The sequence below is a fragment of the Dasypus novemcinctus genome, chromosome 15 (assembly GCF_030445035.2).
Source record: "Dasypus novemcinctus isolate mDasNov1 chromosome 15, mDasNov1.1.hap2, whole genome shotgun sequence".
In the NCBI taxonomy this organism is placed as follows: domain Eukaryota; kingdom Metazoa; phylum Chordata; class Mammalia; order Cingulata; family Dasypodidae; genus Dasypus; species Dasypus novemcinctus.
In genome coordinates, this window is record NC_080687.1 from 11,466,804 (window position 1) to 11,493,105 (window position 26,302).

Below are 26,302 nucleotides of genomic sequence, written 5' to 3' on the forward strand. Positions count from 1 at the left end.
AATAGCTTTCATTTTGAAAAGCATGGTTGTATCCATCTTTTTCTTCTAAGAAGGGGAGGACAGTCTTTTCCTTGAATTCAGTTAAAACATGTTAGACTTACTTGCTCTAAAAACCATCCTTCCTTTTTTGCTATACTAGTCTGCTTCTAGGAAAAGATTAAGTTTTAATAGAATTGTAATCACTTTCTTCCTTGCTGAAAAAGACTTTAAGGGTCCTTTTGGGTTAAACCACATAGATGATTGAAGAGGTAGGTTCCAAGCATAGAAGAGCACAATCATGTTCTTGGATTCATAATGAGGGGACTTGGAAAAAAAATCCATAGGGCATGCAGATTGTTTTCATTTTAATGAAGCTGATGATTTTATTAGAAACCGTGGTCTCGGTCTGTAAGACCTGAGAGGGAAAAGCTGGTTGCTTGTTGTGATCTTTCTTTCTCTCTCTCTCATCTAGTCTATCATTTGAATCTAGAAAAAGGAAGAGTTTTATTCTTTATATATTGCTTCACCTTCTTTTATGTTTAATTTTGGTTAGTGGTCTTAGAGATCAAGTGGTAGACTATTTGAGAGGGTAGGGGGGTTGAAGGGGCATTGCTTCTTTGTTACAGAGACTGGCACCTGAACAGGCCTTAATTTTGTAATGGTCTATCAGCAGGGACTCTGATTTTACTTTGTTTTCTGAAACTCTTCTTGTGCTACTATTTATCTAGTGAGATGTTTTTACCTGCGTGGATCTATATACTTATTTTGTATAATTCCACAATAATTTGTGAATAAGGGAGTGTTTTTCCTCCCACTAAATTTCAACAGAAGATGGTAATTGAGGAACAAGCATAAGAAAGTGGGTTGCTACAGAGTGATTACCATCTTAGCTGAGGTGTTCTTTGTATTGCCCCTTTGAGCCTTAGATTTCATTTCTTTTCTATTTTTTTTAAGTTTAATTTGTGGAATAAGTATTTTTCATTTTTTTAATTATATAAATACTTAAATGATAGAATATTTGGTAATAGGTATTTATAGAAAATCTGGAAATTAGAAAAGCCAGGGAAAGAAAAAAATCATATGTAATCCTTTCTACCAGCTATATACCATAGCTCTGTCCATTGGTACTATTCATGGTTGTTGGACAGTCTTCCTAATCTGTAATAAAATTTATGATTGAAATTTATCATGCCCTTTATAGTGTCAAAGGACTTTACTCCCCTTCCTTACCTGCTGTCCTTTACCAACTCTGTTTCTTTGAACAGTCTGGATAGTAAAGCTTTCATTTGAAATTCGAGAGATACTTAAGCCTTCTTTTCCAGCACTATTACACACTTTTTGCAACCTTTACGGATCAAAACTCTTACCCAGAACAAGAACTTAAAGACAGAAAGAGAGCTCAAAGTTGACAAGACAGTTATTTTTGCAGAATGCTTTCAATTTCATGTGGCCTGGTGAACTGCTGATTAGCTGAAGAGCATTTGCCTGGAGTGGCGGCTGAGCTCATCTGCCCTGATGCAGCTTCTCAGGTGCCGCTTGCTCCTCCTGAGACTATACCACTGCACCGGGTGGGGAAAACAGGTGTTGTCTGCACCTATGGTTTGTTTACATAAACATACATTTTTAATAGGGGAAACATTTCAGAAAACAAAAATCAGTGCTCTGTGGAGTGGTACTTGCATGGCTGTTAGACATCTGCTTTTGAATGGGTAGATTGTTTAGTTATAGTCATTTTTTCACTATGTTAAAGTTTATCATTGTAAGGTGTCATGACCTTGGGCTAGCATGACATTGGACTAGCATTTCTTAAAATGCTTCCTTTCTGGCATTCTGGAGAGAAGGAAAATTTTAAAAGCTATGTAAAGACTGTCTGCCTCTCGGTCTATTATGAACAAGTAGCAAGAGAGTATGTAAGAAGAGGGACTGGTCATTTCTGAAATTCTTTATCCAAGCTCTGCTAGTGCGTTTTGTAAGCTACTATTGTTAGTATGTCTTTGCCATCAGCAAATGGCTGTTTAATAAATTGTATACTTCCTCTGAGTTTGTAATGGCATAGATTATATAAGCGTATTCTGTTGAAAATGGTTATGATATATCCAAACAGTGATTTGCTTTTGCTTCTAGGACAATTGTGCTACTTTTACAGACTAATCCAGAATATACAATTATACCATAATGCAATTTTGTTTTTATTATAAGAGGAGTCATCTGGTGCTATTCTTGTCCCCCAGAACTTAGTTGAAAAACATTACCTGCAATTGCCAAACAGAATTATGTTGAGAAAGGTGACGAAATTCTTTTAGTGTAGAAAACAGGAAGTAGATTTAAAACTGAGACTTTGAAGTATTCTCTTTAACAAATGTTTTCCAGCACATGTATTAATCTAAATTGCTGATGAAGTGAGCCTTTATTGTTGATGCTATCAAATAGTAAGAAATAAACAGGAAGTTAGTATTATGACATTAGTTTCGTAAGTAACGTTGCTGAAATTTGACAGTGTTTACTAAGACACTAAATGAAAGTATAGTTTTAACTTAGAAGTAGAAAACAGTTTATATAAAGGTTATATATAAAAATTTATAATATTGTGATTTTCCCATATTGGTGCCCTTTATTTTGTGTACCTCTCAGTTATTTGTGTGTCATAATACTTTTCTTATAAATAGAGTCAACTCAAAAGTAATTGATGTACATCCGGCATAATGGCTAAAATTAAAAAGACCAACACCACCAAATATTGGCAAGGATTTGGAGCAACCAGAACTTACACATTCTTGTTTGGGATGTAAAATGGTATAACCACTTTGAGAATTACCTGGCAATTTCTTAAAAAACTCAATATATACCTACCCTGTGACACAATCCTTCCACTCATGGGTGTTTATCCAAAAGATATGAAAACATATATTCATAGAAAGACTTGTACATGAATGCTCATAGCAGCTTTTATTCATAATCGCCAGAAACTGGAAACAACCCAGTTGTCCATCAGTAAGTGTATGATACAAATGTAATACTATGAAACAATGAAAAGAAACAAGCTACTAATATACATCATAATAGATGAATCTCAAAAACATTTGTTTTTATACGGACTTGGCCCAGTGGTTAGGGCGTCCGTCTACCACATGGGAGGTCCGCGGTTGAAACCCCGGGCCTCCTTGACCCGTGTGGAGCTGGCCCATGCACAGTGCTGATGCGCGCAAGGAGTGCCGTGCCACGCAGGGGTGTCCCCTGCATAGGGGAGCCCCATGCGCAAGGATTGCGCCCCGTAAGGAGAGCCGCCAGCGCAAAAGAAAGTGCAGCCTGCCCAGAAATGGTGCCCTACACACAGAGAGCTGACACAACAAGATGACGCAACCAAAAGAAACACAGATTCCCATGTTGCTGACAACAACAGAAATGGACAAAAGAAAATGCAGCAAATAGACACAGAGAACAGACAACTGGGGCGGTGGCAGGGGCGGGGATGGGGAGAGAAGGGGAGAGAAATAAGTAAATTTAAAGAAAAAAAAAACCTTTATTTTGTTTCTTTTTGCTTCAGTGATCTTTATCCTGACTTAATATGTGACCTTGTGACTGTCTGAGAATTGTACTCAATCATAGCTTTATTTGAGGAGTCATAGTACAGAGAAGTATCATTCTAGCTCATTTGTACAATTATCTTTCTTTGGAACTGTCATCACAGTTTTTCTTTTTCTTTTCTTTTTTTTTTTTTTTTTACAAAAAGTAGTGCTAAATGGCAATGTCTTCAGATAGACTGTTTTAAATCATGTGGCTTCTCTGGGATTGTAGCTGCATGTTGCTCATGTAATGTTTTTCATTAATGATGGAGAAGAGGAAGGAAACAGTAAACTTTTCCTAATTTCACTGAACATGGATTTAGGAATTAGATGGATAAGAGTTGGAATCCAACCTTAGACACTTACAAACTAATTGTTTAACCTTCTGAATCTTGTTTTCCTCATCTGTAAAATGGTGATGGCAGCTACTTCTTTGGTTTTATTGGCAAGATTAAATAAAATAATGCTTGTAGTGGAGCTGATACGGCTCAAGTGGTTGAACGCCTGCTTCCCTCGTGGGAGGTCCTGGACTTGGTCCCTGGTGCATCCTAAAAACAGAAACAACCAATAAGCAAACAAAAAAACCACCTTAGGTAAGCTGACATGGCTCAGTGGTTGAGCACCAGCTTCCTTCATAAGAGGTCCTGGGTTCAATCTCCGGCCCTGGTACCTCAAAATAAATAAATAATTAGTTAATTAATTTAGAACAATAATGCTTGTAAGGCAAATAGTATGATGTCTGGCATGCAGTAACATAGTGAAATAGTGAGAAGTGATGAAGAAATAGTTAATTCAGTGGAAATGAACTTTAAGACACTTCCAGGTTGTTCAAATAGGTATAAAACAGTAAGGTAATACACTTTGGTGAAAATGAGCCAATTGCATGATTAACTTTAAATAGGCATTTATGACCTAGGATCAATACCTGAGAAATCAGTGGACTGCTCTGTAACATATTAGATCAATATACTGCTACATAAATGAGAAATGGACATTGAGAAAGAGAAGTTAAAGTAGTAACCTTTGGGGTTGTTTGTTTTTGTTAGTTTGTTTGTTTGTTTGTCTGGTGTTTCCCATCCATTCACCTTCCATCCAGAGCTTCTGATTTCCTTTTTGGGGCACCACCCGTTCTCTACTTTAGTCTATGTGCTTCTGGTGAAGTTGACTCAATACTTTGTTTCAGAAGTAATCCAGGTCTGGCCCATTAAAGCACTGCATGTCCCTGGCTACAGCGATTGGTTCAGGATAGGTACATGACCCAAGTCAAATCATCAGAGATAGTATGGTACAATTCTAGGGTTTTGATGGCTATATTTTTCAATAGTTGTACTTACATGTCTCTGTGTCACATGTACTTCGCTTGTATGCTGGTTGTCTGCTGGTTAGATTATATATTCTTTGAGGGAAGGGATTACTTTACTCCTGTTTTACATGCTTTTCATCCTCATTGAAATATCTAGTCTGTGCTGTCCATAGCACTTTGTGAAATTGATCTTAAGCCTTCAGAGTTCCTAGTTTGTCCCCATGCTTTCTGATGGGCTTTCTTGCAGTTTTTTTTTGACCTTCCTGATACCTTGAATCTCAGCTAAAACATTATACCCTCAGGGACGCTTACTTTGAATCTTGTTATATGGTTTGCTAATAATGTGTAATGTGCTCTTATCATTTTCTTGTGTGGTTGGCTAATTAAAATCTTTGTCCTAGACTAAGCTCTGTGAGGGTGGGGACTGGGTCTGGCTAACTCTCCCTAGTTATCCTGTCCCTTAGCACAGTGCCTGGCACACAGCATGTGATCAACAAGTACTTGTTGAATGAATCCATGAATTTCCTGGTGCTAAATTCATATACCTGATGGTTAAGTATTGTGCTAGTTAACTGATAGGGGGGAAAACAAGATAATGTGGTTTACTCTTAAGTTTTCTTCAAACAATATCCAAAAGAATGTCATCAGCATTGCTGTAATACTCCTTGATGTTACCTGCCATTGTTAACCAAGACCCACACATTTAAATAGATAAATGTTTTTTGAGTCTGAAATCCAAAGTGTAAAAGTTGGGAGAAAGTTGTTCATTTTTTTTCATTACCTTTTTAAGATTCTCTCAGTTAGTTTGCTGGAAAGCAAAAAGAATTGCTATAGGGTATGTGCTATTCTGTTTCTACCAGGAACCTTTGTTGTTTTAGTTTTTATTGCCTATTATTTATTTATTTTCCTTGCAATTGCTTTGTAAATGTGGATTATTAATTGATCTTTACATTGTTAAGACAAAATTATATTGTCTGTAGCATAACTTTTCTTATTAGGACCATAAATTCATTTGGCATTGAGGAAGCTAATAGCTAGGGGCAGAGGCAGTTATACCCAAAGTTGGTTGTATATCCCAGTGCCCTTGGCAAGAAAAAACACAGGAGATCTTATATCTTGAGGCATGAATTTGCAAGATAGTAGCAGATGTTTTTTGTGTGTGTTGTTGCGATAAAGAAACATAAAGACTCTTTTTAAGAACTGTATCTTAAAGACCCAGGAGGAAAAAGCTATAAGCATGGCCAAAATATTGGTTTATAGATCCTTTTATGCATTAAGGTCGCATTCAGAAACTTCATGAAATTTTTGTGCCCCCGGCAAGTGTAAATGAATGTTTTACAAGAAGCTTTTAGAGAGGTTGATAGATATTTAAAAAATTAAGATACTAGTCAGTTTTATGTTCATGGAAATTGATTTTGATATCTCAGCATAGGTGCACAAAGGTATTTGAATGTCATGGATATAAAAAGGAATGCCAATTTTGAAGTCTCCATTTTATTACAGTAAAGATCAAAAACTGAAAATACGAAATTGTGGAAAATTCTGGTGAGATTAAGAAATGAGGTCCATCAAGTATTTTGACTATATTATACATGTAAACAGCAATATGTGTTTCCTTTGTAACCTAGTGTCTCTGATGTTAACAACAGAAGATAAAAAATTTCCCTGTGGCTCTATATTGACCATTATTTATGTAAACATATGTATACCTTAATGTGTATTTCCAATTTTGATCAAATTTGTTACATCTCTTGACAGCCTTTGTAAGACACAAATATAGGTTGAAATGGAGACTGAAATCTGTTCAATTAATAGAATTCTGAATAGGTGCTCAATTTTATTTGCCTAGTACAGGATATAGCACATAGTGGTCACTAAGTATTTGTTGAATGCAGTTTAATTGACTGCCTTGTGATATCTCTGTCTGTGAAATGTGAGACCCATTCAGAAGCAATATCATGAGAAAATATATTGAAAGACTAAAAATTCTTCATAAGCCTAAAATAATTTCCTTCTGGTTTCTGTAGATGGTCGAATTAAATATTTAACTTGGAACAAAGTATCCAGGCACTTTATAAAATACTTTTACATCTGACTGGCTTTGTCATGCTTAACAGACACTGATTGGTAGATACATGAACAGTTAGGCATACAGAACTACTTGAAATCTGTACATTGTGGGGAAGGAGCAATGTAATTATGGGTCATTGGCCCTTGGTGGTTAGAACAGACTGAAAAAAGTGCTAGGTGGGCTGGAATGGTCCAAGAGTATTAACAGCCGATGTTTGCATTAATATCTAAGATGAAATGAGGCTAAAAAGTTAATGGTTACAGTATAAGATCATAAGGATATAACATCACTGAGGTTACCATCTTGAATTGGTCAAATTAAGTTTACTTGGCTACTATGCTTTGTTGGGATGGAAAGGTCAAAATAGGGCCCATCAGTCTTAGAGTAGGAGACTTTTTTTCAGGTACAGTTCCACTGGCTTGAGTCCCTTTCATGTTAAAAGACTAGGTACGATTGAATAAACTATTTGTGAACTAATCTTAGATGTTTGCCCTAATTCTAGACCTCCATAGTTATTCATGGGGAAAGCATTGAAGGACAGGCCCTGGTCTGATTGACTTTGCCTGGCTGCACCGGGGCATTGTGCTCTTAAGTATGTGGCTTCTGGACTTTTGGGAATGTGGTTAGTCAGTTCCTCAAGCAAATCCTTTGTAGAGATGGGGAGCATCCCACATTTAACAGCTTCCTGTTTTGTTTCTCAGCCTCAATAATCTTCTTAGTCTAAACACCCCTTCATCCCCTCTTAACACCTCATGGGTTGTGTTTGTGAAATATAACTACTTTTGAAAAAGTTTAGTGTAGATCTTTATTTGGCATATGAAAAAAATAATCATGGTAAAGATACCATGAAGATCTTTATACTGCATTCATATTGGGCTCCCACCATTGGATTCTAAGATAGCTGCAAACGAGCTGAAAGCTAGGCACACCTATCTACATGGGTCCCATCCTATGGAGTTGCTGTTTTCTTTTCTTTTCTTTCTCTATTTCCCTTCCTTATTTATCAAATTGTGTTGTACTATTTTTCCTTATTTGAAGAGTAGGGCATTGCTTCTTAAAAAAACAAATGAACTATTTTTATTGTACAAGTTTATATGGTCATTTTAGAAAACTTAGAAAATAGAAGTAAAACATAAGAAGAAAGTAAAAGTCACCTGTTACCCCTATACCAGTTAGCACTGCTTTTACTGTTATAAGATTTAAGTTATAGAAAGGATATATTGAAGTCTAAAGTAGGTAATTTTTATTTATTTGATCATGTGGCCAGTGATTTTTTTAATTAACTGATATAATTGATCGTAATATATGGCTTCAAAAATGAAGTAAATATTTTAAAATGATAACCCTACTCAGTTTTTTTTAAGAATGATAGAAGAGGATGGTGTTTGAGGAAAATGTTTTAAAATTCAACAATTCACTTATATTAACTTCTTTTCTTTCATAAGTTGATATATGCAGTAATATTTATATACCTTTTTCATTTCTCCTTTAACTTTGAAATTTGATATTCATAGTCTAAAGCATTTGTGAATTATATAGACTGACTCATCTACTACCCTTTTTGATTATTAAGCATACAAATTTAGCTAATATTTTCTATTTACATTTGAGTAGTTAATATTTCCTCTACCTTAAAAATAAGTAATTGCACTAAGCCTGACTGCAAGTTATTGTATAATTAATTTATATATTGTATACTTCAATCCCCTACATACCTACCTACCTACATACATACATATATAACAACACTTTCCATGTGCATTTTTTTTTTACTTCTCCAGCCATTATAAAATATATGGCTAGAAGGGCATAATCAACATTCAGAAGAATTATAAGCATGTGGTATTGAGTTGTTTATGCCATATGTTATTAGCATATGCTGAATACCTAGAAATGCTATAATATATATAAGGTAGTTGGTAGTATAAAATAATTATTTATGTGAATCCATTGTTCTACCTTTTAAAGAGAAGTATAATTTTAAAAATTTCTGTATTTCATAAATAAAAACCTAGGAAATATATTTTTCCTGTTTCCTGAACTAGATTTTCTATTGGTCTAAAGATTTTAGGTGTTCTTAGAGTGAGGAAGCATCCCTAAACTGTTATGATTAACTTTGAATATACTTAGTAAATCAAGAGAAATTATATAAGCCTCCAGTAGTTGTAAAAAATATTGTTTTATTTATTTTGCAGCATAAATAGTTTATGTTGAGTATTTATGTTAATTTATAGATTTTTTTCTTGAAGTGTTTTTAAAGACTTTTTTATGTCTCTAACACTTGATAGTTTAATCCAAGTTAAATTAGAATTTAGTTCCTAAAAACAAAGTCTTTTCCCCCATTGATAGTTTCTCATATTGTGCTACTAAGGATATTTTAAAAGAAAAAGTCCTAACCCAGCTCTCTGAATAAATGGAGAAATTTGAAGGAAGAAGCAGCAATATATAAAATGTTGGAGGATTCACAACATTATACACTTATTGTTTATGTATGAGTGATATATTTCAATAAATTTTAAAAAATGGAGGAGTAGAAAATTGACTATGTCAAATAGGAGCTTTTTAATTTTTTTTAATGACTTAATTCTAAATTCTAAGAAGTATTCTTTCAACAAGACTCTTAGATTTTTTCTGGAGATTTTATGTAGGATTAGGATATAGGAACAGCTAAAAATTGCAAAATCTTTCATTTTTTAGGTTGTCTCTCTCTAAATGTTTCTTAGTATTAGGAATAAAACCATTGGAACCTTTCAGTAATTATTACCACTTTTAAACTTCTCATAAAATTCATTAGTATAGATACATTCCTCTATTTCAAGACAAGTTCAAAAACTGTCAGTCTTTGAGAAACCTGACAAGAATATACATCCCACATTTTAAAAAAAGATGTTCTTTCAGTATGCATTTTTTGATGTAACAATGGCTATGTATATATATTGCTTCTGCCATGATTTAATATTCTTAGATACCTGTAGATGCAGCAAAAAGTCATAAAAAGAGTATCATACTATGAATCAGAAGATGTCAGTACAAAAGCCTGTACTTTCACTTTCGAACTGATTTTGAATAAGTAATAAACTTGTTGGACAATATTCAAATTATAAAATGGAGCTAATTGCATACTTAACTAATTTTCTGCAAAAACTTTATAAACCATCAATGTATATTTCAAAAGAAAGCCCTTTGGAACTGTAAATCACAGTAAATTTGTAAAATGTTATTTAAAAAAGGATTAAATTTGTAATAAAAGTGAATGATTAAAACAAAGAAACAAAAAGAACAGATGTTCTGTAGAAAATTTTCCCAGAAGTAGCCCTATTCTATATTATAGCTTTATCTCCCCAGTAATTTTTCTGTAAATATTGTACCTGAAAATAGGTAACCTAAATCTCATAGATTAAAACTAACCTATACATTTGTAAAGTATAAAATATTATAAAAGTCAGTTGAAGAGATGAATGGTGATTATATAGTGGCAAACGCTATCAAAAGGATATATATGATCCGGAGTAAAGAATTTGCCAAAGAAGTGAAAATCTGATCCCTTCCATTTGAGTTTGGATAGGGTGGTTTCTTTTAGTGGAACCAACCTTTAACAATTGATTTTTTAAATTGAAGCATTTTATCTTCTGCCATACTACCATAATAAAAATCCGAAGGTGTTCATTTATCTCTCTCTCTTGTACATACACACTTGTCTCAGAAAATAGAAAGTTTCAGGCCAGGACATCTAGACTGTCTAGTACTAGAATGACTACAAAAGTAAAAAACAAAATCTTCCTGGCAGGCTTGGGGTTTTGATCCTTTTGTATAGTAAACGCAGAATTGGATTCTGGGGAAGAAAAATGTAAATGTTCTGTTTTAGGCCAAAAATCAAAAGAAGTTTTGATGAAAGCACACATTTTTAGAATTGTAGAATTTTGGATCTATAAAGTAACTGACTATAGAGTTTATCTGGTTTGTCCCACTTGTTTTGTGAAGTGGTGAGCTGTGCCTTAGGTTGTTAGTAGCAGGGCTAAGAATAGAATTCAAGCTTCCTGATTGCTAGCCTAGAAGAAAGAACATGGACTGCTCATCATCCCTTTCATGTGTTCTATCTACATCATTCTTTACTATCATTCACTTAGTAATCAATTAGTGTGATAACTTCACTTTGTAGTTTGTGAAACCTTTTTCTGGGATTCTGACATTTTAAACTTCACAGTAATCCTTTGTCATAAGCAAGAAACCATTACTGTTTTATATATGAGGAAATTGAGATTTACAGACATTTAAGTGGTATGTCATTGCTAATGAATGAGTGTCAGAGCCATGGTTTGAACCCAGGTCGCTAACTCCAAAATCAGTACTTGTTTGATGACCTTTTAATCCTTTGGATGATTGAGAATTGGGGCAGGAGGGAGTACTGTAATCCAAAATTATGGAAATTAAATATTGAAAACTGAAAATCAGATTTTATCAGCCACTTGGAAACAAATGTTTTCTGGAATTTACTGTACAGAAAGGAAACATTTGAAAGGTTTCATTTCAAATGTTTCTTCAATTGAAAGAAGATACATTTAATTTATTAAAATGAGAACCCTTGCCTTTGAATGTAATGTAAACAAGCATTTAAATTTATTAAGCAAAACTTATATGCAATAAAATCAAACTAATTAAAACTATAGTTCTCATCAGTCCACCCCACCTGTCTTTTATGTAATTGTGGAACAACATGAATTTATGACGTTTTCCAAGATGTTAGAAATTGCCACCACTTAATTGGTAAGGAGCACTGTTGGGATGAGGCCATGCTGCAAAAGTCTGTCTTTCTTGAAATAAAATGCTTTCCCCAGAGGCCTTTTCTTACTGGCAGATCTCTAGATATAGAGTAGATAGGAATATTTTGCATACCATATGGTATATTTCTTTTTCAAAATTGCTTTATATAAATTCCATTTTTAAATTACTCAAGGTGTCATAATTTAGTATAATATTAAAAAGTGTAACTTTAGTATAACTGTCTGAGTCTGCAGAAATTAGATAACCCGGTTTAGCTTTTGCATTTATCCTTTACATTAAGAAACGAAACTATCTTTACATCATAATTTAGTGGTTTAAAATTAAGCTAAAGGTAGAATATTTGAAAAGAATAAATTCTCTGGTAGGTACAGTTTAACCTCCTTTTAATAGAACATTTAAGAGATTATTAATTTATTAAAAATAAAAACATATTGGGACTAAAAGATAAAAATGACATATCAGTTTTGTCATATAAAAGGATATGGAATCGTAAGAGTTTTAGAGCTAGATATAAACTTCCACTGTGTGCGAGTGTGATCAATTGCTATTTCAAAGCTGATAGTTTATAGATGGGAAATCAAGGCACCAGAATATATATTATATGCTAGCACATGGCAGACATTAAGTAAATGTGGTGAATGAAAAAATGAATTGTGTGGTGACCCAGTTACCCAGCTGGCAGAGCTCAGAGCCAAAGTTGCATAGTTTCTAGCATTTCTTGCTTAGTTAGCTAATTGTCTAGATTATTAAATGGTAATACATCCAACTACATGTATTATCTTAAAAATGTTTAAATCAAAAATATTTTTTCAAATATTCCTGCTTGTTTAAAACGGACAGGAGTCAGATAACTTAAATGTGCCTGGATTACAGTTTTGTTTAGAAAAATCAGAGAACCATAATTGTAGAATTGTTGAAATATAACTTTTGTAGTTTTCTTAGTGTGATAGACAATGGGAAATAAGTTTTAATTTAAGGATAGAATTCATGTAAAACTGCATAGGGTGTGCTAAATATTTCTATCTGGACATTCTTCTTCCAAAAGAAAAAATCCTTTGGAGAAAGAAATTTATTCCAGGAAAGGCAAGACTCCTATGGCATGGGCTTTTCCCATGACAATGTGTGACCCAGGGTTCCCAGATCCTTCTTGTGGGATTTGCATGTCATTCACCCTCTTGAGTAACAGGAGTGTTTTCCAACAGATACATGACTTGTGATACTGCACAGATTGAATGCAGACAGAGATATGAGAATCCACACTTGCAATATGTAAAAAACAGTGCTTCTCTTCTCACTATATATTTTATTTTTAAAGATGTTTGTAACATTTTAAATAAAATGTTAATTAATAATGACTTTATTGTTTTTAAGATAACTTAAATATGCATTTAAACATTTTAAATTTCTAAGATAAATATTTAAAGATATCACCTATATAGACTAGCTGTTAGGGTTCTTCAGTCATTTTTTGTTGGGTTGTTTTTTTTTTTTAATTAAACTTTTAATTTAGAGGTAACTGTAGGTTCACATACAGTTATAAGACGTATTCCTGACAAATCCCAGTTTCCCCCAATAGTAATATCTTGGAAAACCCTAGGACAGTATCACAAGCAGGTACTGACATTGGTATAGTCAAGATATAGATCATTCCCATCACCACAAGGGATCCCTCTTGTTGCCCTATTATCCTTCAGCCCCCACCCTTCCTCCAATCACTAATCTGTTCTCCATTTCTGTAATGTTGTCATTTCAAGAATATTATATAAATGGAATCATACCATATATAACCTTTTGAGATTGGTTTTCTTTACTCAGCATAATTCTTTGGAGATTTAACCAAACATTGGATTATGTATATCAATAGTTTATTCTTTTTAAATGCTGAGTAGTATTCCATGGTGTGACTGTGCCACAGTTTGTTTAGCATTCACCTATTGAAGAACATCAGAGTTGTTTCCAGTTTGGGGATATTATAAATAAAGCTACTATAAATATTTATGCATAGGTTTTTGTGTGAACGTAAGTTTCCATTTCTCTGAGATAGAGTACAGTTGCTGCATCATGTAGTAGTTGCATGATAATTTTTTTTAAAAGAAACTGCCAAACTGTTTTCCATAGAGGAGAAAGGAATCCTGAGACCAAAATTTTGACAACTGCTATTTTATACAAAGGCAGCTATCCAAGCTGATGTGTGGCATATACAAGGAAAGCTTTTTATTGTGTTGTTATCATCAAGTAAGGGAACCCTTTTATAGCAGTTTGATATAGTTATGAATTCCAAAAAGAGATTGCATTATGCTTGTAATCTGGTCTATTACCGGGCATGATTGAGTTATGATTAGGGCCTTGATTGGGCCACCTCATTAAGGTGTTTTGTGTCCTCACCCTTTGGTGGGTGGGGACTCACAGATATAAGGCATGGCAAAGAACACAGTTGGAGCTTTTGATGCAAGAGTTTTTGATGTTGCAGTTTGATGCTGAAGCCTTAAGCTGGAGCCCCAGGAAGTAAGCTCACAGAGGAAAGAGAAGCCAGCCCCAGGAAGAGAGGAACCCTGAGCCCAGGAAGAAGCAAGCCCTGGGAAGGAAGGAACCTTGAATCCAGAGAGAAGCAAGACCCTGGAAGGGAGGAACCCAGGAAGCCTGAACCTTTGCAGCTGTCGGCAGCCATCTTGCTCCAACACATGAAAATAGACTTTGGTGAGGGAAGTAACTTATGCGTTATGGCCTAGTATCTGTAAGCTCCTACCCCAAATAAATCCCCTTTATAAAAACCAACCAGGGAAGCAGCTGTGGCTCAATGAGTTGGGCTCCGTCTACCATATGGGAGGCTCTGGGTTTGTGTCCTGGGGCCTCCTTGTGAAGGCGGGCTCGCCCGCTGCGGAGAGCTGCCTGGCCCGCAAGCGCCACAGAGTGCCACCAGCCTGCAAGCACCATGGAGAGCCCACTCAGCAAGGTGACGCAACAGAAAGGGAGACAAGCAAAAAAAAAAAAAATGCAGAAGAGCAACAGACTCAGCAGACAGCAAGCAAGCTGTAAGCCGGGGAGGGGAAATAAATATAGACACAGAAGAACACACCGCAAATGGACAAAGAGCGCAGACAGCATGCAAAAAGCAACAAGGGGGAGTTAAAAAAAAAAACAAAACCCAACCAATTTCTGGTGTTTTGCATCAGCACCCTTTTGGCTGACTAATAGACCTTTTTATTTGTTCTCAGCGTTTTGAAAATTAAAGGGAATAATATATTCTTTGCTTTTTTTAATCACAGGGCAGAAACCAAGATCTTGTTTGCTTTGCATATGCCACAAGAAATGCACAGGATTTCACCTATATATTTACGTACCTATATTATACGCTTTAGAACTCTCATATGTTTCAGGTTCACATATAAGCCTGGCAATAAATACTTCTCTAGTGCATAGTGTGACCCAAGAAAATAAAAAATATACTGTCTCTAACCTCACATAGGTGAGGTGAGACAGATAAGGAAACTTGCAAATACATAGGAATTGCTGAAATGAAGGAATATATTAAAAAAACAGCAGGAGCATACAAGAAGGAAAGTGTACCCCAAAGCAGGAAGAGTCGGATATGCCTGGACAGAGGATGAAGAGTTTAGCTGTGATTAAGTTGTGAGTGGGAGTTTGCCAGGAGAAATTGTGAAGAGAGATTATTCTTAGATTCTTGGCCTCTGGTGATTCTAAGGAGTGGTGTTTCCCCAGTTAATCATTCTTTGATGGGAGTCTTTAGCTTATCATCTTTTTTGTGTGGGCTGGATTCCTAGGTCAGGGCTACTGAAAATCACATCAAGAGGAATTATCTGAATAATATATAGTTTTGGAGTCTGCAGAGTAACTGAAAAAGTCTTAGTTCTTTCTGAGGGTTTTTGTGATGCAATAGGATATTTTTGTCCCACAAACCAGGAAGAACAAGCATATTAATCTTTCCTGGAGTTAGATATAACAGTGTCTTATAACTCCCATTCTCTTACAACTTGCTGTTTTCTCAAATGTTATTTAAAATATGTCATAATATTCCCAGTCAATTAATAGTGTCCATCCCTAACATTCCTGGAATAGTAGCTAAACAGACAATGTGGTTTGTAAACATGCTTATTATGCTACATTTCATCTTTGTATTTTGAGAAATGTTTGACTATTATTTATTTAACTTGTATTTTAATATTTCAACCTGTGCTCGTGAAACATGTAAAGTCAAAATTATATCTAAACATGCACATATCCTCCTGTCAACTTGACAACAGCGAGAATATTTTCACCAGTTGATGATTCAACATTTATTGAACCTCTCCCTTGTGGAAGATTTAGTGCTTAAAGAGCTCATACTGAGGGGCAACAATGTGAGAAGTAGTATAAGGGGTTATGGTGGAAATAAAATTGTCTGCCTAGGTTAGGAGAGAGGGGTGAACTGATGGATTGGAGAAGGGATTACGCTGCCTTTCTCCTTACAAAAGTCACACACAAAATCGTTCATGAAATGCCTTTGCCCTTTCCTAGAAAAACTTAATTTACTATTGGGTTATTTTGAAGCAAAAAAAGAACTGGGTTCATCTTCTTTCTCTCTAAGTACTTGTAAATTTGGTGACTTTGGGCAGATCATAAAATCCTTCTGAACTTTCTTTCCTTTATCTGTAGTAATAGTAATAGTAGCTAAAACTTACATAGTGCCTTTTATGCACCAGGCACTGTTTAAGCACTTTATATGTATATGAATTTACTTATTCTTAATGTCAGTCCTATGAGATAGGCACTGTTACTACCTCCATTTTATGGATGAAAAGGCAGTAGCACCAAGACGTCAATTAGGTCTCAGCTATTGGAGTGACAGAGCAAGGATTTGAACACCCACAGACTGGTGCCAGGGCATTTGCTCTTAACTAATTAGTCTATTGCCTCTCAGATCTTTAATCGATACTTTTGTATCCACATGTTACTGAGCTTCCCGTGATAATTTTTCATTTAATATTTATTTCATGGTAAAGTGGAGGCATCTTGGGGGTGGAGATGATGCAGTTTGCATGGTATTTTTAATGAGAACCTATTATTTTTCCTCATGAAAAGATTTTGTGATAAAATGAAAATAAAGAACTAAAAGTTATTTAGAGATCTGGAAAATAGCTAAAGCATAATAATCTTAAGATAAATGCTTTCTTAGTCATTATGTGGGAGGCTAGAATTGCAGTATATTTGCTTGAAGAAAATAAATATTCAAATAAAAGCCACCACAAATAAAGAAGAGCAAAGAATATGTAAATTTTTTTGCTAATTGATAATGAGTAGGAAACTAGGGTCTAAGAATTTCTTTATTAAACTACCTAGATTGAAGTAGTCTGCTTTAAATAAATGATGTTTCTCTCTTTAGTCTGACATACCTTGCATTGACATTTTAAAAGTTAAACATGCTCAGAAGTTCAAGAACAAGCCCTATGGTTATAAAATACAAGAAATGTTTGTTGTCTTGCTGTTGGCACTGATAGGAGTTTAGATCATAGGCTGTTATTATTGTTACTTCATTAGGTGGTTTTTAAAAACACACCACATTTATCCGAGGTCTTCCATCCCATATGAATCCTAGCTACCCACTGATATCTTGGCAGTTCTTATAACGCTGTTTAAAAAAACAAAAAGGTTAATGTTCTTTTAATATGTGGTACAAATAATTGAAATACAAAAGCTAGTAGCATTAACATAGTGTCCTTTTCCCATTCAGTGGCAAGGACACTAAGTTTTATAATTCATATGTCTTGAATGCATCTCTCCCTGCTCCAGATATTTTTACCTTCTTCATAGTCCCTGAATGTGCCATGCACTGTCAAGGCTCTGTGACTACACTTTTGCTTTTCTTTTGCCTGAGACCATTTTTCCCCCTTTCTCTCCAGCTAATACTTCCGGTCGCAAATCAATGCATAGATATTCCCCTCCTGAAAGTATTTCTGGCCATAAAGCTAAACCGAGTTAGAAACTAGTTCTCTTCATTTTTCTATCGACATAAAATCCTTTGCAGAACTCTTAGAGTACTTATTACACTGATTTTTCCTTCAAGCTTTTTAACTTGAAATAATTTCAAACTTACAGGGCAGTTAAAAAGTAATATAGGGAAGCAGATGTGGCTCAACTGATAGAGCATCCACCTACCATATAGGAGGCCCAGGGTTCAACCCCAGGGCCTCCTGGCCCATGGGATGAGCTGGCCCACGTGGAGTGCTGCTGCGTGCAAGGAATGCCATGCCATGCTGGAGTGTCCCCGGTATAAGTGTACCCTACACGCAAAGTGTGTGCCCCACAAGGAGAGCCGCCCCATGGGAGAAAAGCGCAGCCCACCCAGGAGTGGCACCGCACACATGGAGAGCTGACGCGGCAAGATGACGCAATAAAAAGAGACACAGATTCCTGGTGCCACCAAAAATGCAAGCGGACACAGACGAACACACAGCGAATGGACACAGAGAACAGACAACAGCAGGGCGGAAGAGAGAGAAATAAGGAAAATAAATCTTTTTAAAAAAAAGAAAGAAAAATAATACAAAACCCATACAGAAAACACCAACATACCTCCCTGCCCCCAGATACCCTGATTGACCAATTTTAACATTTGCTACGTTCACCATTTACTTCCTCCCACCCTCCCCTTATCTATCTACCCACCTAACTACCCACCCACCTGTTTTCTGAACATTTGAGAGTAGGTTGTATATATCATACTCTTTGAACACAACATTTTCATGTACATTTTCTAAGAACAAGGATATTCACTATGTAATCACGTTAAGTACATTTATCTAGTTCTAGAAATTTAACATCGATGTAAAGCTTACAGTCTATATTCCAGTTTTTTCGTATGTCCCAATAATGTCCTTTTGAGCCTTTACTCGTCATTATTGGATCCCATCCAGGATCATATATTGCATTTAATTGTCATTGTTTCTTTAGTTGCTCTTTTTTTTTTTAATTGCATGAACATATATACAACATAAACTTCATAACTTCATAACCTTTCCCATCTCAAACACTCCCAAGCAACCGTTCAGATTTTTGTTGTTTTTGGGGGGAACTGGGGGATTGAATTTAGGACCTCGTATGTGGGAAACTGGCACTCAACCACCGAGCCAAATCAGCTTCCCTAGTTGTTTTTTCATTTGTTTTGCTTGTTGTTTGTTTTTGTTTTTTTCAGGAGGCACTGGGAACCAAACCTGGGATCTCCCATGTGGGAGATGGGAGCTCAACTGCCTGAGCCACATCTGCTCCCACTGTTCAGTATTAATGGATTAATCACCACTATCCTTTACCAGAACTTTTCTGTTATCCCAAACAGAAACCATATATCCATTATGCATGAACTTCCTATCCCCTTTGCCCCCTTCTCCTGCTCCTAGTAACCTGTACTCTGATTTCTGCCTCTATAAAACTGTTTTATGTGAGTAGTATACAATATTTTTCTTTGGTGTCTGACTTATTTCAGTCAGCATGATGACTTCAAGGTTCATCCATGTAGTAGGATGTATCATAACTTCATTCCTTCTTTAGGCTGAGTAATAGTCCATTGTATGTACATACCACATTTGACTTGCTTCTACCTTTTGGCTATTCTGGATAATGCTGTTATGAACATTGGTGTAAAATATCTATTTGCGTCCTTGCTTTCAACTCCTTTGGCTGTATTCCTATAAGTAGGATTGCAGAGTCATATGGTAGTTCTATGTTTAACTTTCTGAGGAGCCACTAGAAACTTTTCCACAAGAACTACACCATTTTACATACCCCCTATGAGGTGTCGTATTTCTCGGTATCTTCACCAACGCTTATTTTCTGTTTTTTTAATAGGAACTGTTCTAGTGGGTACAAACTGGTATCTTACTGTGATTTCGATTTACATTTCCCTGATAGGTAATGATGTTGAGCATCTTTTCATGTATTTATTGGCCATTAGTATATCTTCTATATATACAGAATATATATATATTCTATATAGACTTCTAGGTCTATTCAAGTCTTCCCATTTTTCAATCGGGTTGTTTGTCTTTTTGTTATTGAATTGTAAAAGTTCTTTATATATTCTGGATATTAAACCTTTATCAGATATATGGTTTCAAATATATTTTCCCATTCTATTGGTTTTCTTTTCATATTCTTGATACTACCTTTAGATGCACTAAAGTTTTTAATTTTGATGAAGTCCAATTTATCTCTTTTATTGTTGCTCATGCTTTCAGTTTAAAGTCTAAGAATCCATTGCCAAATGCAAGGTTTAAAGATATTTCCCTGTGTTTTCTTTTAAGGGTTTTATAGTTTTAGCTATTATATTAGGTTATTGATCCATTTTGAGTTAATTTTTGTATATAGTGTGAGTTTAGGGGTCCACTTTTGTTCTTTTGCATGTGGATATCCAGTTTTCTAGCACTATGTGTTGAAAAGACTGTTCTTTTTCCACTGGCACCCTTGTGAAAAATCAGTTGGCCTTAGATTAGTGGGTTTATTTCTACACTGTCAGTTCTATTCCATTGGTCTGTCCTTGTGCCAGTTCCACAGTTTTTTGTTTGTTTTTCTTTTGTTTTGTTTTGTTTTGTGGTACTGGGGCCAGAGACTGAACCCAGGACCTTATATGTGGGAAACCAGCACTCAACCACTGAGCCACATCAGCTCCCCTGAGTTGATTTTTTTCCTTTGTTTTAAGAGTCTTTTGCTGTAAAGATACCTCCCTCCTTTCACCCCACATACAAATTGCTCTTCCTAGTAAGCAAGACCACATGGAAATATAGCATAATACAAAGTGGAAGTAAAATTTTTAACATGTCATTTCTGTTTAATTGAATTGCAGCAGGGTTTGTTTTGACTTATTTTTTGTTTGTTTGTTTCTTTCTTTCTTTCTTTCTTTTTGAGGTATTGAACAACCCGGGACCTCAAATGTGGGAAGCCAGCACTCAACCACTGAGCCACATCAGCTCCCCTGAGTTGGTTTTTTCATTTGTTTTGCTTGTTGTTGTTGTTGTTTTGCTTTTTTTTTTCAACTGGTTAAGCCACATCCTGTTTGTTTTTAATGGCATAAAGTAGTATTGTATTTCATGGGGTTTGCACAAGTTGTTATTTATATACACAGATGAATCTATAATCTTCATAAGAGAGAATATTGAAATCATACATATTTTGAAACCTACTTTTCCCCAAGTGTAGTGGAGAGCAAAGGCCATTTTTTATCAACAAATACTGGATTATCCTTAAAAATTCATTTCAAAGACAATCTTTGTCATGATATTACAATTGCATAAAATCATTCAGAAGCCAGAATTGGGAAGACAAATGCAAATGTATTCCTTAATTTATCTTAAATTGCATTTTTTAAAAATTTCTCCCCCCTTCCCTGCCCCCCCCCCAGTTGTCTGCTGTCTGTGTCTATTCGCTGTGTGTTCTTCTGTGTCCACTTGTATTCTTGTCAGCAGCACCGGGAATCTATCTCTTTTTGTTGCATCATCTTGCTGCGTCAGCTCTCCATGTGTGCGGCGCCACACCTGGGCAGGCTGTACTTTTTTCATGCTGGGCAGCTGTCCTTACTGGTTGCAGTCCTTGCACGTGGGGCTCCCCTACGCGGGTGACACCCCTGCGTGGCACGGCACTCCTTGCGTGCATCAGCACTGCACGTGGGCCAGCTCACCACATGGGCCAGGAGGCCCTGGGTTTGAACCCTGGACCTCCCATGTGGTAGGCAGACGCTGTGTCCGTTGAGCCAAATCCGCTTCCCTTAAATTGCATTATTACCAGACTATGTAGACTGACTGACTTTGAAACTGTTATTGAACAGTGAAGTATTTGGGGGTTTCAGTCAGTAAACAAACTGATTCTTATGTGACCTTATATAATACATGGATCTTTGCTTTTAATCACAAGTTCTTTTTTCCTTGAGAATTTGGCAGTATAATTCTGCTAGCCAACTAGCAAATTAGTTCATTTCATGTTTATGTTTTCTATGGCTAATTTATAATCTTATCTTAATTTTAATATTTTATTTAAAAAGTTAATTGATAATATCTGTGTTGATACTTTTAGCCCATTTTTATTAACATTAATGGATTTGTTTTGTTTTGTTTATATAGAAAACGGACCTTGTTTTTAGTCAAGTACGTCATTTTCTATTAAAGGAACCAAAACCTTAAGTGGATGTCTAACATATGAGGAGAGAGATTTGCCTCAGTTGATTCAAAATGGGAACGACAAGTGATGAGATTGTTTCTGTGGAACAGACCTCCTCCTCCTTAAATCCTCTGTGTTTTGAATGTGGCCAGCAACACTGGACAAGGGAAAACCACTTGTACAATTACCAGAATGAAGTGGATGATGACCTAGTCTGCCATATTTGCCTTCAGCCTCTGTTGCAACCACTTGATACACCCTGTGGACACACATTCTGCTACAAGTGCCTCAGAAACTTTTTACAAGAGAAAGACTTCTGTCCATTGGACCGGAAAAGACTTCATTTCAAGTTGTGCAAGAAATCTAGTATTCTAGTTCATAAGCTTCTTGACAAATTACTAGTTTTATGCCCTTTTTCTTCAGTGTGCCAAGATGTAATGCAGCGCTGTGATCTGGAGGCACATCTTAAAAACAGGTAGGCAAAAAAATATTAAAGAGAAGAGGAGTAATTCTAGGTTGCTTTATAAAAAAAAAAATTATTCAAACAAATAAAAACATGAATAAAAAAGTCAAAGCACCAATAAAATGGACAAGGACATGAGCAAATCTAATACAGAAGAGATAAAATAAACACTAATAGAAAAACTACATTGAGAAAGTACTCTGTCATACTTGTAATATTTTTACTGGTTTAGAAATTAATACCCATTATTATTTTGCTGTGATGTGAAACTTATTCACCTGGGTGTCAGAATAAAATGGTAGACTCTTTGCAAGGCAGTTGGGTAGTTTTTTTAAAAATTGTAAATGTTAATATCCTTTTACCTAGCCGTCCCTCTCACTGGAATGTATTCTAAGGAAATAATCCAAAGAAGGAAAAATTATTTATAAAGATGTTCACTGTAACATAGTTCAACAAATTGGAATCAGCTAATTGCTTAAAAGTATATTCTGTAGCACATCAACTCAATGGGAATATTATGCAGCCAATAAAAATGTCAATTTTGATGTAGCATGGAATTAAGTGTACATGATTTTTGCTAAGATCATGTAACAATTCTGTGGTTAGGACTAGATTGGACAAGAAGTATGGGTTGGAAAACTTTAAACATTTAGTGATGATTTTTGTTTTACTAAATGTGTATTTTTTAAAAAAGCTTTTTAGAAGGCTAAGTTGTTTATTTAGCTGATTGTTTAGTGAATTTAATGTGATTTTTTTTCTTTTCTTTTTTTCTTTTTTTCTTTTTAGGAGGTACCAGGGATTAAACCTGGTACCTTACTCATGGAAAGCAAGCGGTCATCCACTAAGCTACATCTACTTCCCTTAATATGATTTTGATAAAATACTTGATGTTTAAAATTATTTACTATCTTAGAAGGGGTTAAAATATACCTCTATGTCTTAAGTAGATGGAATCACACAAATGACAGAAGTAACTGTTGGTTTCTCAACTCCCTAATTTAATCCAGTTGTACAATATACATCTGCAGAAATCTCGATTGCTGTGAAAAAGAATATATATATAAATAAGTGTGGTATAGAACAGCTTGTCATTATATGCACATAAAATATCATAGAACTAAAGGAGATCATCTAGTCTCATGATCTTTACAAATAAAAAACTGAGTTCCAAAGATTTAGAGCTAGCCAATGGTGTAAGTTAGACATAAACTTCAATATTCTTGTTTACCATTCTAATATACCATGCTGACTCTACCACAGGTCAAATAACCTCTACTACTGTGTAGTAGTACAGGTTCCATATACACGTGAGTGCACATGTTCATTTTGTTGCTAAATATCAGGTTTTTAAAGGGTTTCACTGTACTCATTAGAAATAATTAAAATATAAGAGAAAGATCAAGATGTTATTAAAAAGTTAGAAACATGAAGATTTATAGAGCAGCTGCCTAATTTTAAATTGTATCGTCTAAAAATAGGAGCTAAGAAAAAGTGTCAGATAACTGTATGAAATTTTTGTAAGTCTGTGTGGCCTTAGGTTTTTGTGTGCCTTCCATCACCAGCAGACACAGAATCTGAAAATGATAGCAGGGAGCTCCTGGAAATTGATAGCACCATTTTGAATATACTAGTCTGAGTCAAGCCTAATTATGATTGATTGAAGTTGAGGAATAATTTTGGCTTATCTTAGTTCTTTCTTTGTTTTAGGATATAGACATCATTTTTGTGACTCTTTTATGAGCATCAGTTATAGGATTTAGACAAACTGAAAGAAGTTTCAGTTCAGTTACTAATTCCTTAGATAGTGAGATAATAAATATTTCATGTTTTTTTAGAAATATTCACTTAACCTAAATATACAAATTTGATATGTATTTAAAGTATTTCTAGCATGTTTTAATCGAACTATGATGTTAGTTTAAAAATTGTTGCAATTGCAAGCTATCCTTTCACCTATAGGTTGATATAACAATTAAACAATTATATGTACTTTAAAGTGCCATTTTCCAGCTGTTCTTATTAATATTTAAGCTATTATTCATTTTCAAAGTATCTTAGGCCTATAATGTGAAAGATACAATAAAAAGGTAGATGATTTGAAATATAAACAATTACGTGTTACTACTGAAGATAAAAATGTAAAAAGATTATAAAATTTTATACAACATTTATATTCCATTTTAACAGACATGATGAATAGCCTGACCTTTCCCTAGGATTGTTGATAGTTTGATAATGTCTCATTAAAAATACAGAAATCCAGGTAGGAATGTTTATTTTCCAATAGTCAATCCTACGTAATATTAATACAATTCATTCGTTCATCACTTATTGAATGTTTATTGAGTATCTACTGTGTGCCATATACTGTTCTAGCTGCTCAGTAGTCTCTGGAAGCAAGTTTGAATATTCTGCTGGGTTGTAAATTCCTTTAGAAATTTAGGACCAGGACTACCTTGGCACTCATCTAAAGTCTGTTCAATTAAATTTTTGATCTGTGTTCTAGTTATCCATTGCTGAAAAACTAACCACCCCAAATATAGTAGCACAAAACAACAACTATTTTATTGTGCTTACGGACTCCAAGTCAGGAATTCAAACAAGATTCAGTAGTGATGTCTTGTTTCTGCTATATGATACCTGGGCCTCACTTGGGAAGAATTCAAATCCAGGGACTAAACAGTTGGACCTGGAAAATCTACTTCCAAGATCACTTCCTCTTTAACATGTCTGGGACTTTGAGGATGACTAAAAGCATGGGCTCAGCTGATATATGTGGCCTTTCCAACAGGATGGCCTTGGTTTTTGGATTTTTGTTTTGTTTTGTTTTGTTTTTATAGAAATATCAGGGATTGAACCCAGGACCTTGAGCTACGTGCACTCCCTTGGCCTCGGTTTTGGTTTTGTTTTTTGTTTTTTTTTTGAGGTACTGGGGACCAGGTATTGAAACTGGGAGCTTGTGTGGGAAGCCGGCACTCAACCACTGAGATGCATTGGCTTCCCTGAGTTGGTTTTCTTGTTTGTTTTGCTTGTCTTTTGTTTTTGTCCTTTCAGAGGCCCTGGGAACTGAACTGGGGACCTCCCATGTAGGAGGCGGGCACTCAGCTGTTTGAGCCACATCCACTCCCTAGCCTTGGTGTTTAAACTTCTTACATGTAGACTCATTTTCAGTGAGCAAGGCAGTAGCTGCCATGACCTTTCATAGGCTAGCCTCCAAACTCACACAGCATCATGCTTAAAGCAGTTCCCAGCCCACCCAGATTCAAGGCAAGGGGGATTCAGGCCTCTCCTTGCAGTAGGAAGAATAAAATTTGCAACATGTTTTAGAGCTACCACAAACTAGCAAAAAGAGTAATGTCTTGATGATTATTATGAAAGAGTAATGATTATTACAACTCTTTGGCACATCTCTGTATACACTCTCACTTTGTTAGAAATGGATGTCTCATCTGGAAATGCGTAGAAACTCAGCATCAGCAACACGATTCATTGTATAAAAATTATATGGATGTCTTGTGGCTCTGTTCTTACTGTTTGGAAACCCATTAATTATTAGCAGAAACACAGCTCAGGTAGGAATTTGCATATATCTAACAATCTTGAGTTTATTATATTTTAAAATCACTTTCCCTGTTTGAATAAAATTTTACTCTTAAAAATCTACTTTGGCTTATGAATAGTTGATGTATTCTCCTATAGATAAATGTAAAATATCCATGAAATGTGTTTTTTAATTAAATTGCTACCTATTAACTAATTATATGTCAGTAAAACAATGAAAAAAATTTAAAAGACCTGGGAAAGTTCCTGTCTTTGAAAGAAGAAATAAACCCTTTAAGAAATATTCCATATATTGTACCAATCATATAACATTTTAGTAATTACTTGGTGAAATCCTGCCAAGTAAGATTAACTGTAAAGCATTTTTCATCCCTTCCTCTATCCTTCATTCCCACCCCACCCTTAACAATTTAACATTGAAATCTTATGGTAATTGTAAA

General features: G+C 35.2%; 1 protein-coding gene across 1 annotated transcript in view; it reads left to right on the forward strand.

Moving 5' to 3' along the window:
• Positions 1-26,302, forward strand: part of LNX2 (ligand of numb-protein X 2) — an 81,320-nt gene that overhangs the window by 15,559 nt on the left and 39,459 nt on the right. Inside the window, exon 2 of the mRNA XM_004458519.5 lies at positions 21,802-22,313. Coding sequence (XP_004458576.1) covers positions 21,910-22,313 — 404 coding nt within the window. The 5' untranslated portion in view covers positions 21,802-21,909. The remainder of the gene's footprint in view (positions 1-21,801; positions 22,314-26,302) is intronic.